The sequence below is a fragment of the Pteropus vampyrus genome, unplaced genomic scaffold, assembly GCF_000151845.1.
Source record: "Pteropus vampyrus isolate Shadow unplaced genomic scaffold, Pvam_2.0 Scaffold123, whole genome shotgun sequence".
Classification (NCBI taxonomy): Eukaryota; Metazoa; Chordata; class Mammalia; order Chiroptera; family Pteropodidae; genus Pteropus; species Pteropus vampyrus.
This window is the reverse complement of record NW_011888904.1, coordinates 283,647-299,196: the sequence shown is the minus strand read 5'-3', so window position 1 is coordinate 299,196 and position 15,550 is coordinate 283,647. Positions and strand designations below refer to the sequence as shown.

Sequence of the window (15,550 nt, the reverse complement as noted above, 5' to 3'; positions counted from 1 at the left end):
GATCACTCTGGCTGCTCTATGGAGAATGGAATGTGGTGGGGCAGGAGTAGAAGCTGGGAGACCAGTTAAGAGGTTATTTCAGTTCATATGAGAGATGATAGTGTCTTAGACTATGAGGTAGTATTAGAGATGGAGAAAATTTAGATTTGGGGTTTGTTATAGTACTTGCCGATGCTTGGATGCGAGTAGTGGAAGGAAGAAAGGAATCAATAATAACTCTTAGATTTTTGAATTAAGCATTGGAGATACTCTTTCTCGACATGGGGGACACTGAGGGAAGAGCAGATTTGGGAGAGGGTGGAATTATGAGTTCTCTAATGGCCTGAAGTTACAAATATTTCTTCATACATCCTTTCAGAATGTAGTCACATGGCCACGTCTAGCTGCAAGGGAAGCTGAAGAATATACTCTAGCTGGGTAAACAGATGCCATGGCTAAGATTTCTGTTACTAGTCCAGAGAAAGTATATTGAGGATAATGGTACACTCTGCCAGAGATGGTATTTAAAACCAAGGGACTAAATGAGATTACCCAGAAGGAACATGTAAGTAGGAAAGAGAATGGAGTGCAGGACCAACCTCTGGAGCTCTGCAATATTTAGAATTCTGGTGAGGAGAAGAAGGCCCATCAAGGAAAACTGAAAAAGACCTGCTAGTGAGGTCAGAGGAGTGTAATATCATTAACTCCCAGAAAAGTATTTCCAGGAGGGGTTGTTGAATGCTGCTGAGAATTGAACACCGGATTTGGCAATGTGGTCTTCTGTTAAAAGCAATCTCTCTGTACTTTCTCCCTCCACACTTATGTAAACATGCCCATCCATCCTTTCCTTCTTTTTTTCATTGGAGGGTGTGAGGAATGGGGTCTTCTTGCTTGTTTACTGTTTAGCCCTCTATGTTCTAAATCACCCCTCCTGCCTTTCTCGGGGACCTATCAGTCATCCTCTTTCTTCCATGTATCTTTAGCTTCCTCATCATTTAAACATTCCCTGGCCTCTCATATCGTAAAAACAATAGAAGACCACCCACACCTTCCTTGACCCCACACTTCTCTCCAGCCACCCTCTTCTGCTCTTCTCCTTTTCTTAGCTAAGTCTATTGAAAAACACAGCAAGTTCACTGTATTTACTCCTTCATATCGGTCAGAAAATATATGGAGAGAAAGTGACTGCCTGAACGGCTGACTAGATAATTGGCTAACTGACCAAGCTGGCCTGACCAGCTGATCAAACAACTGGCTGAGTAGAAGGCAGAGCAGATTGAAAGAGTGGATATGCTAAATGACTAGATGAGTGACAAGTGGGTACTAGATTAATCCACCTTATTTTAATAAACATACAAAAACTTGATTTATTCTCTTTGGGAATAAAGGACCCTAATGCCCTTAAGTATTTGATATCTTGCCGAGAGTGCTTTAAAAGGTATAAAGTAGAAAAGCTGATATCTCTCTAAAAGAAGACAACTTACATGAAGTCCTCTGGGTTTCAGGGCTAATTATGAGCATGACACACTGCTAATTTCTTTCTTCTTTGGGTATTCCCAATTTGGAATCCTTTTACTGTGTCACTGGATTTACCAGGAGAGAATGTCCTTCATGTCCGGGATGCTGATACACAAGACAAAATATTGCAAGCACTGCACCTTCAGTTTGGTAAACAGTACCCTTGGTGAGTAGATACTGTTTAAAAAAAGATTTCAAAGGGGAGCTGCCTTGGGCACCATTTTTTAAGCTGTGATCACTGTTTAATGATCCTAACAGAGCTCTCATTCTCCATCCCTAGGGGTCCCTAGCTGCTAGTAAGACAGGGCTTACTAATATACCCCCTATTACTCTACTAAGCGTTTTGAAGAATAATGTTTTCGTTTGTTTCAGTTAATTGGCAAAGTACTTCTGCTAGGAAATACTTCTTTAGCCTACTTTGAATTTACATAAGGATTAGAAAATAATGTAACTGATTTTCTTTAAAAATAGTCTAGTTCAGCATTTTAATTTAGACTGCTCTCCTTTCTATTTCGAATTCATGAGATTTTTCTGTATTTGAATTTTTTTCCTAAAAATAACTTTCCCCCTGGCGAATGTAGAGCTAAAAAATAAGAATTAAAAAAAAAAAAAATTCATTGTCTCAGACTATATTATATTCTGAAATTGGCTTAACAAAGATACTTTTTCTTTGATGATATAGGCATTTTTTTAATGGTATCTCAGGCTGGAAATACTTGTATTTCAGTCAACAATGGAATTAGACATCGTATTAGTAATATGAAGCTACTTAGTTACTGGGTTGCTGAAGAGATCCAGATGTTATTTTAAAAAGCAGAAGCACAAACTATTTCCTCAAGTCTCAGATTCCATTAATACCATGTCCTCAACATCATTTAACATGTATGAGAGAAGCATTTAATTTAATTGATGTTTTGGATATTGCAGTTCAAAGATATATGGGGACGGAAATGCTGTTCCAAGGATTTTGAAGTTTCTCAAATCTATTGATCTTCAAGAGCCACTACAAAAGAAATTCTGCTTTCCTCCCGTGAAGGAGAATATCTCTCAAGATATTGACCATATTCTCGAAACTCTGAGTGCCCTGGCTGTTGATCTCGGTGGCACGAACCTGCGAGTTGCAATAGTCGGCATGAAGGTAAAAGAACTCCTAAGGTTTTAACTTTATTAAGGCTTGAAAATTACTCATATGAGTAATTGACTTTTTTAAAGTGTGGTTGGAAGATAGGACTAGAAACATACATGAGAGCTTGTAATCATTTGCCCAAAATATTGACTTTTGGATCCATTATAACATTTGTCTCACTGTTTTACTAATCATTAACATTTCAAAGTAAACTCAGGGAATCCAAGTTAGTAGAGCTGAGTGGACAGTGGGAGACCCCTTAGGCACCAGAAAGGGCTTTTACTACCCAGGAGACCTTAAATTCTGGGCTTGGTAACAGCTTGGAGTATGGAGTATGCTGATTACTTACTACCCAGGGAGGATGTCTGCAAATGGTGAGGGGAATGCATCTCTTCGAGAATATGATTTTGTGTAGAGTACAGCACTCCTTCAGTCCCTTAATTAAACCATTACCACAGTGTTGACAGAGGTGAAGAACACCTTCATAAAAACGCGAAACTGTCCATGATAAAATGATCTCTAATGACTTAACAAAGAATAAACCTACCAGAAAAGTATTAATAGAGTATTTTCTCAACATAAAGATGATATATTGCATATCAATGGCCAACACCCTTTGTAATGGTGAAATTCTATTAAAATCAAGAGGAAAAGGATGTTTTCTATAACATTATTAAATATAATTCTGGAAGTTATGAAGGGAATAAAGCACAGGACAAACAAAAAATAGAGACTGTGGACAGGATAGATAAAAAAAACTATTATTTATAGGCAATGTGAATAAACCAGCAGCCTTACAGAATTAGTAAGACAACTGAGTAAAATTGCTAGATAGTATGATAAATATATAAATATCAATAACTTTCTACTTATATGAAATTGTGGGCAAAGATTTGAATTTTCCCTTATGTGTTTGTCAACTCTGATTGCACAATAATATTCCTGGAAGCTTTAAAAAATATACAGCTACCTGGGCTCCTACCCCAGACTGATTAAATCTGGGGGTCCAGCCAGGCATCAATATTTGTTCAAAGCTGCCTGCATGATTTTGATGCACAGTGAAGGTTGAGAAACACAGCTTTAGATTTATTTTTTTTTACTTTAGGTTTATTTTTAATGGCAATCATTTAGTAATGGCTTTAACACCTGTAAAAGAATAAAAACCCATTAATAACAATAGAAAAAGATCCTATGTAGAACAACTTCGAAGAATAATGTAAACCAGAAAACTATGTGATCTATATAAAGAAAATTATAAAACTTTACTGTAAAATATAAAGACTTGAAAAATGTCCTGTATGTGGAGTGCTAAGTATTTTTGAAACATCAGCTCTTTCAAAATTGAACTGATTAAAGTTTAACTACTTAGGATAATTATTTAGTTGCCTCAGTATTTAAGCAAGGAAATTCCATCAACCTGAAAGTAAAATATGACCTTTTAATGAAGATTCAGATTAGCCAGTATTCACCTTATGCTTAAGAGAGGGGCCCATCCGGTTGGCTCTGGAGTTGTCATTGCTTCAACAGCCATATGTCCAGATGGCTTCCCAGGAAATTACTTGGGTATATCCTAAGGCTGGCTTAAGCCACGGTGGCTCCCTTCTGAAGCAGTCATCTAAATCTGTAGTACTGTCCTAGGCAATGTCTGATTTATCATGAAAAAGGTCAAAAGATTCACTGTGTATGCTCCTTAGCTAAGACTATTGAGACAGATTTCGTTTATTTCTCTTTTAGGGTGAAATAGTTAAGAAGTATACTCAGTTCAATCCTAAAACCTATGAAGAAAGGATTAATTTAATCCTACAGATGTGTGTAGAAGCTGCAGCAGAAGCTGTAAAACTGAACTGCAGAATTTTGGGAGTAGGTAAGATTGTGAATTATATATCCAAGAAATGTTCATTGTATGTACAAAATTAACTGAGTTCTAATGCATGACTGAACATCAGGTCGCTCTCCTGTATATAGATGGCTCTAGGTCCTGTCTGTTGGTCCCAAGCCAGGGGTCTTTCCAGGACACCAACATGCATTTTGGGAGAAGTGTTAGTGGTCTATAAATCTGGGAATCTACAGATTTAGCTCAGAATTGCTTGACATTTCCTTGCAGGCCTTGGTAATGTTTGTCTTAAAAGATCTTGGGTGAATTAATTTGTGCTCCAAGCCCAGAAAGTTGACACACTTCTCTAAGGTTGCTAATTAGGATTATCTTTCCTTGTGTTTGTGGTGGAGCTCAGGTATTTCCACAGGTGGCCGTGTAAATCCTCGGGAAGGAATTGTGCTGCATTCAACCAAACTGATTCAAGAATGGAACTCTGTGGACCTCAGGACGCCCCTATCTGACACTTTGCATCTCCCCGTGTGGGTAGACAATGATGGCAACTGTGCCGCCATGGCGGAAAGGAAATTTGGCCAAGGAAAGGGCTTGGAAAACTTTGTGACACTGATTACAGGCACAGGTAAGAGGAATAAGAGAAGGTTGTTTCAGGAACTAGAGTTTGTGCTGGGGCACACCTGTTACCCTCAGCCAGTTTACAACTCTGCTTTAGCCTACTTCAGTAGTGCTTGAAGGTGAGCCACACAGGTCACTGAGGGTCTGCCCAGGTCTTTTCTGAGCCTGTGCTCGGCCCTGAGCATGCATGTAGCCTTCTAAATTCTCAGGAACTTGTCAGAGCTATTCAAAGCCCTTATTCCCCAAAGCTTCTCATTCCCTAGCTTTTCCTCCACATCTTTTTGATTAGTATGTTGTTTGCCCCAACTGTTATCCATTACCCTAAGCAAAGAATAATAAACACATTTTGCCTTTAAATTGTTTTTGACAAATACCCCCTGGGTAACCCCCTGAGCCCTGGGAGAGTTCTGAGGTAGGTTCAGTTCAAAGGCAGGCCCTTTGAGCTGGTCCTCCAGAATCCACCAAGCAGGTCAGAACCAACCACCACAGTTTTTTGAGAATAAGGTTCATTCAGCTCCCTCCAGTACTGACATCTGTACTGGGAATGTGGGCTATGCAAGGCCACTGCCAGTTTGTGAGGGGAGGGGATGATAGGTCCAGAAAAAGCCAGAAAGCTCTCTAACATTTAGGGTTTTTGTTTTTGTTTTTTTTTATATTAAGCATTCCCCTGGTTGTTACAAACTTTTGGTTAGTTTCCAGAGTTCCAAACTTTACCTTATACTACCTTCCCTTGAAGCATATGCACTTCAGCTCATGTACTTCCCTTAATCTCAGACACAATTTTAACAACCTTGGCTATCATTTCCTATCTCAAGGCGGTTAATAAGCTGCAAGATACAGGGATAGAGGTTGAGGAGTAACTGCCACAAGAAGTAATAGATGGCAGGACAGCTCTAAAAAGCAGAGCCTTCTAAGGCAGAAAGCCTTTTTTTCCTTAGTAACTCCTAAACTCCTTAACAAAACAATCATTGATAATCATAATTACTGAATCATAGTTTTAGACATGGCATTAAAAAGAGGAAAAATCATATTTCATATTCTCTGTTTAAGAAAGCAGGTGGTGTATGATACCTTAGAAAAATTACCCCCAAAAGCAGAGCCCGAGACAAGATTTAGTTGTGGGTATTTTATTCTGGAGGCATTCCTGAGAAGCAGGAGTGACTGAGTGGGAGGAATGGAACTGAGCAGGAGGAGAGCCAGTAGGGGACACATTATCGAAGTTGCCTTGAGGCAGTGGGGGCTGAAATCTACCAGAACCTCCCAGGAAGCCTGCAGAATACCACCCAGAATTGTCTACTTGGATCTGTTGGCTCCTGTCGTGCCCCGGTTGAGGGTTGCCTCTGAATGCTGTGCTTGCATGGCTGACAGAGCTCTCACTTTAGTGTTGGAGAAGGCCTTGGCGAGAACAGTGGGCAGTGTGTTCTTGAGGAGGTATCTGTCATCACAGGGTGGGTCTAAGCTTGCACAGAACTGTCTGCTACAGCTATGGCCAAAATCATAAGTGAGCCAAGCTCATGCGAAACAAGGTATCAGAAGATCTGCTAAAATGATTTCCACCCAAAATGATTCCAAGTAACGTTTTGGGACTTAGTAAGTTTCAGCTATCTAGGAAAGTGGCATTATATATAACGTCACATTCCAAAGCTTTGCTCAACAGCTGAGGCGTTGCAGTATCAGTTTCTGTTTCAAGTGAAGAGTCATCCCAGTGGTTGTTGTCTCTCATTATAGGAATTGGCGGGGGAATCATCCATCAGCATGAACTGATCCATGGAAGCTCCTTCTGTGCGGCAGAACTTGGCCACCTTGTTGTCTCTCTGGACGGGCCTGACTGTTCCTGTGGAAGCCATGGGTGTATTGAAGCCTATGCCTCTGGAATGGCCTTGCAAAGGGAAGCAAAAAAGCTGCATGATGGTTGGTGTCTTTTCCTGAGGAATTAAATAGCCAAATGGTAGACAACTACTTTAAAGTAGATATTCCAAAGAGAGCTGAACACTAAAGCCAGAACTTTTAACCTTTTCACCTCCTAGAGGAAAAGTAGGCTCTCTCATACTGAAGCTCCAGAGTCTTCTTGGTCCTGACCCACACTAACATGCTTCCTCTCCGGTGGCAGAGATGGGCAGGGCCCTTGAACTCCAGGATAGCAGGGAAGAGTTCTTCTATTTTTGTTTTCTCAGCCCCTAGCACAGCGTGGGAACTTACGACACTTTTAATGACGAATTAAATAGATGAACATACAGTTTTTAACTCTGAAAGGTCTATTTTGAATTAAAGCTGTTTCTGGACATGTTATAAAAATGAGGGTGGTTTCTAGTCTAATGCATGAGGGAGTCATTTAATGTAATATGGTGTGTCAGGTCCAATGAGAATGACAGCCAAGGAATGTAGGTGCATATAAGGACACCAGCATTCCCTCTGGGGGTGTTGAGAGTCAGAGGGTAAACAGAATTAGTGAGACAAATTTAGATAAGCAAGGGAATGCTTTCAAGCATGGAGAACAGTGGTATTGGTGCGTATTGGGCCAGGAAGTACAAGTGTAGCAAGAGGTAAGCCAAGACCACCAGCAGCTAATGGAGAAGCCACTGAAAATTTTTAGATTCTTCACTAAACTATAACTTTTTGTTTTCTGGGGTTGGGTAGTAGTTGAATGGAGAATGGCTTTAAGTGGGACAGTTCTAGGGTGACTTTGTTTTCCAGATGGACAGGTTGAGGTTGGGACTATAAGAGGAGGAACAGGTTTTGGCAGCAGGTAATGGCTGGGTGCCAATGGGACATCCAGGTGGAAATGCATAGGAAGCAGCTGACTATAGGGGTCTGATGCTCAGGGGAGATGAGGTAAGGATTTGTGAATCGTCAGCATTAAAGGGTAGTTAAACCTGTGAATGAGAATGGGGCAAGAGTCAAAAATGGAATCCAGCAAAACATCAGCATTTGAGGGCAGGGCAGAAAACCAGGAAAGGGTAAAGCCACAGAAGCCAAAAAGGGAGTGTTTCAGTGAGGTTATAGTCAGTCATGTCAAGTGCTGCTTATGAGTAAGAGAAAATCAGAAAAGTTCAGTGGCTTTAGCCATGAGGACATCATTTGAAGCCCTGAAAAGTGTTTATTCTTCAGCCTCGTTTTTTATCACAACCCCCCACAAGGAACCTGTTTAGATGTTTTTTTCCTAATCATTTAACCCCATGAAACTTTAATACCACAGATATGTTGATTATCTGTTTATGTCTGTCTGTACAAAGAGTAAGATTCCCCGCCTCCTTGGGGGGTGGGGCAAATGCACATCTTAAAGAAGTTTAGCCAAATAGTGGGGGCAGAAGCCTAACTACACGGAGTAAGAGGGAAGAAGTGCTTTGAGGACATGGGATTTGTGAGATGTGCCAGTGGGAAGGAAACAGTGAGAATGGAAGCAGAAGTTGAGAATGCAGTAGAGAAAGGGTGCTCCCTACAGTAAGGCCCCTAAAGAGGGAGAAGAGATGAATACAAAGCCCAAGCAGAGGGCCCAAAGGGAGGGAACGAAGGAGCGAAGGAGCTAGTGATGTCAGAACTGGCAACTGAACGCAGGTCCGTGTTTCTTCCTTAGGTGATGCACCTTCCTGCCATAGAATGTGGGGCACTGGCAAGTAATGCCACATGGCATTCGGGTTGGATAAGGAAGATGAATGTAGACAGAGAAGTCTGATAATTTGGAAGCAAAAACACTTCAAGGACCCTGCTTCATATGGAAGTGAGAAGTGAGGGAATCGGGTGTGTAGGAGACTCTGGTCAGAGTTGAGGATATTCCATTTAGGGGTGTCCTGAGTGATGTATAACCAGGCAGCAAGAGGGCAGCAAAGGTCTCTGGAGAATGTATATGGATGTTCATGAATGATAAAAAGCTTTGCAAATGTGAAAAGAAGATAGTCTTCCCATTTGGGGCCCACTGCCCACCAGCAGTTGTAACCGTGGCCGCCTAACAGGGCTGCCACAGCTCATTAATGACCGCTTCCTCTTACCTCTGCTCGAACAGAAGACCTACTCTTGGTAGAAGGGATGTCAGTGCCAAAAGACGAGGCCGTGGGTGCACTCCATCTCATCCAAGCTGCAAAACTTGGCAATGCAAAGGCCCAGAGCATCTTGAGAACAGGTGAGTGTCGGCTCCTGGCAGCTCTAGTGCAGGAGGCGGGCCTTCAGGCTGTCCCGGGCTCCCTCAAATACGCAACTCCTCTCAGGACCAGCCCTCTGGAGTGGCTGTTCAGAAGTATTTTTCCAACTTACTGAGAGAGAAAAGGAAATTGCTTTCAAGGTATTTAGCAGTATCACCTTATTTATGCAGAGTTTTTTTTTTTGTTTAATTTTATAACTATGAAGAAACTACTTGTTCATTTTATAGGAAATTTAGAGAAATAGGAGAGTAAAAAAAAAGTGTCACTTTAAGTTTTACTGTTCAGAGATATCAACTATTAACATTTCCTTCCAGCTTATTTTTCTACATAGTTGAAGTCATATATAGTTGAGATCATTTAGTATGGTATATACAAATTTATACTCAGGTTTTTTCATTTCAAAGTATCCCATGTTCATTTTCTCATATTAAGAATAAATCATGAACAGCTTTAAAAGTACTGCTTCCCATTGCATAGTATGAATATACTAACTATTCCTGGCTGCTGGCTCTTTTCCACTTTCCTCTTGGGCGTTTTTGGTGTGGCTCTCTTCATAAAATGTTTTCTGTTTTCCTCTAGCTGGAACGGCTTTGGGTCTTGGGGTTGTGAACATCCTCCACACTATGAACCCTTCCCTTGTGATCCTCTCTGGAGTCCTAGCCAGTCACTACATCCACATTGTCAAAGACGTCATCCGCCAGCAAGCCTTGTCTTCAGTTCAGGATGTGGATGTGGTGGTTTCGGATTTGGTGGATCCTGCCCTGCTTGGTGCCGCCAGCATGGTTCTGGACTACACAACTCGCAGGATCTACTAGGCCTCTCAGTCGTGGACATGGACCAAGACGCGAGAGCTCCTCAATGCAATCAGCCTGTCTTTTAAATGAACATTTCTTAAAAAGCGAGTTTGGATCTACGGCCATGCCACCCTGAACATGCCCGATCTCATCTGATCTCAGAAACTAAGGAAGGTCGGGTCTAGTTAGATGGGAGACCACCTAGGAAGACCAGGTACTATAGGCATTAAAAAACAAAACAAAACAACGAATTTGGTATTTAAATTTGCTATTTTGCAGGTGACTTTGGCAGAGCAGTTTTTGCTTTTTAATTTCTCTTCCAAAGTCGCCTTTCCCAACCATTTCTGTAGATGCTGCCCTTTCTGGGGTCATTTCAGCTCAAACCCTATAACCCTAGCCAGTTTTCTGTGCCAAAAGGAGCAACAATAGAAGATGAAGCCTTAGGCCTCTGCTTTCTATATGTACCGCTCAGACTTGCAGGCCTTCCTTGGGATGTGACCTGGATTATTAATCCTTCCTCCTCTGACCCTGAACTGAGATCATAGAAAGGGATCCAGTCAAGGAACAGAAGGAAATCTTACCACGAAAGGTTTAAGTAAACTTTTTAAAAAACAGCTTTATTGAGCTCTTTTTAAAAGTTTGATAAACTTCAATATATGTATATACCTGCGAAACCATTACCACTATCATGATATTAATATATCTGTCACCACCCACCCTGCCTCCCCGCCCCCGCCATTACTTATTCCTCTTAGAACCTTGAGCAACTTTAGACCAGGGATCTGAATTACACTGGCTTTAATGACCTTATCCTTATATTCTTAAGAACAACTGAGAAGCCACTAGGACTTATACCCTCTGAAAGGAGATTAATAGTCCCAAAAGCATCTTTGCTGCTGGCAAGCAGACACCTCTCCCTTCAGTAGCTTTTCATACTATGTCGAATATGACTCTGGAGTGTCTTTTAAGGTGAGGTTTGTGATATCTAGAGCCCACATCTGTGAATCTGAATTCTGGCTAAATAAGATTCCATGCCGTCAAGGCACAAAGAAAGGACAAGATTCTTGCTGTCAATTACAAGCTGGAAGAAATACTAATAGTCACCATTTATTAAGTGCCTACTGTGTCAGACTCTGAACTAACATTCTGAATTCTCACAATCTGTGATGTAGATGTTTTAATTCCCATTTTGTAGAACCCCAAACTAAGCCTTAGTGTTTAAACATACCTAAAGCTATAGGCTAGTGAGTCTTAGAGACAGGGTTTGATCCCAGGTCCCGCTGTAGTTTTCTGCTAAGCCTACAACCTCTTATATCAGAAACTTTCAAAATGCAAATATATTCTGATTTACTTACTGCAAGCTACCAAATAAGCTTTAATAAGAATATCTCATTAGTAATAACTTGATTTATCCTTGACACTATCTCTAAACAGTGGATTTAATCAGATATTCCTTTAGGCTAAGTTTTGCTGGTATAGTTTGGACTAGTAATAGCTTTTATAAGTACTTTTGGATGATCTAAAACATATACATATGTTTTTCAGATTGTTTTATTATTTTAGGAAAACCTGAAGCTTTCTACAACATATTATTTCAGTATTAGCATATAAAATGAAATGAAGGAATCAACTACTTCCTTCCTGGTGGGTTAATATGAAAAGATATGTTGGCTGATTTCTAGAATTCTGCCAGCCCTGAAATAATCTCCAAGTCCTGGTTATTGTTGAAACATTCCAGTGATTCCTGGGAAGGAGGCTAGTCTGCTCAGCCATCAGTGTCTGGGGCAAGATGGTATACTGTGAAGGGGTGTCAGTTGTTCCTTGGTGTAATCTGTAACCATTCTATACACCAGACAATTGCATTGCTACCCAAATATATGAAGGATGATACCGAATCTAAATCAAAATCTTAGTTTTTATTAAACTCATAGGCTAATATATTCCAACATAATTCTAACCTAGTTAATAATCACATCTTAATTTATTTTAATTGTAAATATTTTTGTTGCAGTTTTGAGCCCAATTCTAAAGAAAAAATAAATGTATTTCCTTGTGGAAATCCTAGCACTTTTGTAATTTGCTTTGTTCTTAACTCATTAGCGAAAAGCATTTCCTTTCCAAGAAGAGATTTATATTGTTGCATTGCTTACTTTTTGAAGGTCATATAAACTTCTTTAGGGCATCTAAAATGGATTACTTAACTAAAAGAAAAAAAAAATTGACAACAGAAAGCATTGTTATATAACATTTAAAAATATATCGTGAACACCACAGTAAATCACTAGTAGTTAACATATCAGTTATAGAATTTTTCTTGTGATGAGAACTTTTAAGATCTATTCTTAGCAACTTTCAAATATCCAATACAGTAGTAACTATTGTCGCCATGCTGTACATGACATCCCTATGATTTATTCATAACTAGAAATATATACCTTTTGACTCTTCACCATTTTAACCACCCCCCCCCCACCTCTGGCAACCACAAATCTATTCTTTGTATCTATGAGCTTGGTTTGTTGTTTTTTAAAGACTTCACAAAGTGGTGAGATCATATGGTATTTGTATTTCTGACTTATTTCACTTAGTATAATGCCCTCAGGGTCTATCCATATTGTCACAGATAGCAAGATTTCATTTTTTTATGGCTTAATAGTCCATTGTGTGGAATATTATTTCTTTATGCATTTATGTGTCGGTGGACTTAGGTTGTTTCTGTCTTGGCTATTTTAAATAATGATACAGTGAACATAAATCTTTTCCAATTAGTGTTTTTGTTTTCTTCAGATAAATACCCAGGAGTGAAATCGCTAGGTCTTATGATCTATTTTTAATGAGTTATTGCTATACTCTTTTCCATATTGGCTGCACCAATTTACATTCCCACCAACCGTGCCTGAGGGTTCTCTTTTCTTCACATCCCTGCCAATACTTGTCGTCTTTTTAATAACAGCCACTCTAACAGGTGTGAGGTGGTGTCTCACTTTGGTTTTGATTTGCACTTCCCTGATGATTAAGTGATGTTGAGCGTCTTTTCATGTACCTGTTGGACATCCGTATGTACTCTCTGGAAAAATGTCTATTCAGATCTTCTGCCCATTTTTTAATGATTGTCTTTTGCTATTAAGTTGTATGAGTTCTTTATATTTTTTAGATATTAACCCTTTATCAGATAAATGATTTGCAAGTATTTTTTCCCATTCAATAGGATGCCTTTTCATTTTATTAATGGTTTCCTTTACTGTGTGGAAGCTTTTAAGTTTGATGCAGTCCCACTTGTTCAGTTTTACTTTTGCAGCCTTTGCTTTTGGTTTCAAATCCAAAAAGCATTGACAGATGTCAAGGAGCTTGCTGCCTGTCTTCTAGGAGTTCTATGGTTTCAGTTCTTAAATTCAAGTCATTAATCCATTTTGAGTTAATTTTTGTGCATGGTGTAAAATAGTGGTCCAGTTTTCCCAACACGATTTATTGAAGAGACTATTCTTGATTGTATATTCTTGGCTCCTCTGCCGTATATTGACTGGTCAAATATGTGTGAGTTTACTTCTGGGTTATCCCATTGATAGATGCGTCTGTTTTTATGCCAATACCACGCTCTTTTGATAATTATAGATTTGTAAATATAGTTTGAAATCAGCGAACATGATGTCTCCAGCTTTTTTGTTCTTTCTCAAGATTGTTTTGGGTATTCAGGGTCTTTTGTGGTTCCATATAAATTTTAGAATTGTTCTATTTCTGTGAAAAGTGCCATTGGAATTTTGATAGGAATTGTATTAAATCTGTAGAATGCTTTGGGTAGTATGGACATTTTAATAATATTAATTCTTCCAGTCCATGAACACACAGGGTATCTTTCCATTTATTTGTGTCATCCTCAGTTTCTTTCACCAATCTCTGGTAGTTTTTAGTCTTTTACCTCCTTGGTTAAATTTATTCTTCGATATTTTATTCTTTTTGATACAGTTGTAAATGGGATTGTTTTCTTCTGATAGTTCGCTATTAGTGTACAGAAACCATTTCTGTACATTGATTTTGTGTCTTGCAACTTTACCAAATTACGTGTTTTGGCAGAGTCTTTAGGGTATACTATATATAATATCATGTCACCTGCAAATAGTTGAGTTTTAGTTTTCCCTTCTAATTTGGATGCCTTTTAATTTCTTTTTCTTGCCTAACTGTTCTAGCTAGAACTTCCAGTACTATGTTGAAAAACATTTAAAATTTGACATAAAAAGCAAAGTAGCCCCAAGGAAGAGGTTTGAAATTAAATGCTGAGTACTCAGCAAGTCCCTGGGACCAATTCTCTCCTTTTTATGAAGCCCCATGTGAGTAATGTAGGCTTTAGAAACAATCCCAAGTTACTACTGCTGTGTAACAAACCACATCAGAATCCAAGAGGCTTAAACAGTAATCACATTCTCTCATGGTTTCTGTAGGTCAGGAATTAGGGAAAGGCTCTACTTGGTAATGCACTTACAGTTAGACAGGGGCTGGAGCTGGAATAGCAGGAGGCTGGAATGTTAGAGACAGGCCAGGCATCTCTCTCTGCTTGTAGTTTCAGGGTCTCTCCACCTGGGCTGCTTTGGGCTTCCTCACAGCATGGCAGCTTCAGGGTGGTAGTTTTTTACATGGTGGCTCCAGTACTACTGGCTTGCATATTTCAACAAACCAGCTGCTCTGCCTTTTATGACAGCCTTGGAAGTCACAGAGCATTACTTTTGTCATATTATCCAGTCCTCTTGATCTGAGGAATATCAGAGACTTTACTGACATAACTGCCACATCCACCCTTAAGAGATCCATCTGGTGTGGGAGGCAAGACTAGCCCAGATGACACTACCGAGGTATTACCCAAAAGGTAATAAGCTGCCCCACCAGAGGGCTATGGGAGCTCAGCAGGACTAAGGGAAGGCATTGGGGAAGTGGCCTCTGAGCTAGTTCTTAAACTGGATTTTGGTATTTTGAATGGCATTAGCAATGCCCAAAAGTAACAAATGGTTGGTGAACGACAGTGACTGCTTGATTGCAATCCGGAGGGGGAGTTGGGGGGCGGGGTTGTTAAAAGGGGAAAAAGAGCAAAGAGGCCAGAATTGTGGGCCATATCAAGGAATGCCCAACTAAGAAGCTTGGAAAGGGGGACATAGGTGGAAAAGTCCAGACATAATTACTGTAGGAGAGATGGCAGACTTTCCTTTTTGGCAATGGCAAGACCTATGCCCTCCAGAGTGTAGCATTACAGTTTACATCAATCTCCAACTTGGAAATATCAGGTAACTATAAGGCAGATTTCTGAAATATGGCTTTGTTTCTCAAACCATCACTTAAAAGGTGAAAGGTTCTGAGGGTAGATATTGTGTTGATGCCTGACTAGAGCATAGTCCCCTGGAGGCACCTGTTGTGTTGATCATTGCGGTCCAGAATTTTCTGCGATGATGGAAATATTCTATATAATCTGTGCTGTGTCAATCAGATAATACCTAACCACATGTAGCCACTGAGCACATGAAATGTAACTAGGGCTAGAATGTAATTTGAAATTTTAGTTAAATAG

General features: G+C 39.8%; 1 protein-coding gene across 1 annotated transcript in view; it reads left to right on the top strand.

Annotated features, from left to right (window-relative positions):
• GNE (glucosamine (UDP-N-acetyl)-2-epimerase/N-acetylmannosamine kinase) overlaps window positions 1-11,950 on the top strand; it is a 31,935-nt gene extending 19,985 nt beyond the window's left edge. The window contains exons 6-12 of the mRNA XM_023534228.1: window positions 1,503-1,663; window positions 2,425-2,635; window positions 4,358-4,487; window positions 4,855-5,076; window positions 6,798-6,980; window positions 9,070-9,186; window positions 9,785-11,950. Of these exons, the coding sequence (XP_023389996.1) occupies window positions 1,503-1,663; window positions 2,425-2,635; window positions 4,358-4,487; window positions 4,855-5,076; window positions 6,798-6,980; window positions 9,070-9,186; window positions 9,785-10,020 (1,260 nt within the window). The 3' untranslated portion in view covers window positions 10,021-11,950. The remainder of the gene's footprint in view (window positions 1-1,502; window positions 1,664-2,424; window positions 2,636-4,357; window positions 4,488-4,854; window positions 5,077-6,797; window positions 6,981-9,069; window positions 9,187-9,784) is intronic.
• Window positions 11,951-15,550: the final 3,600 nt, after the last annotated feature.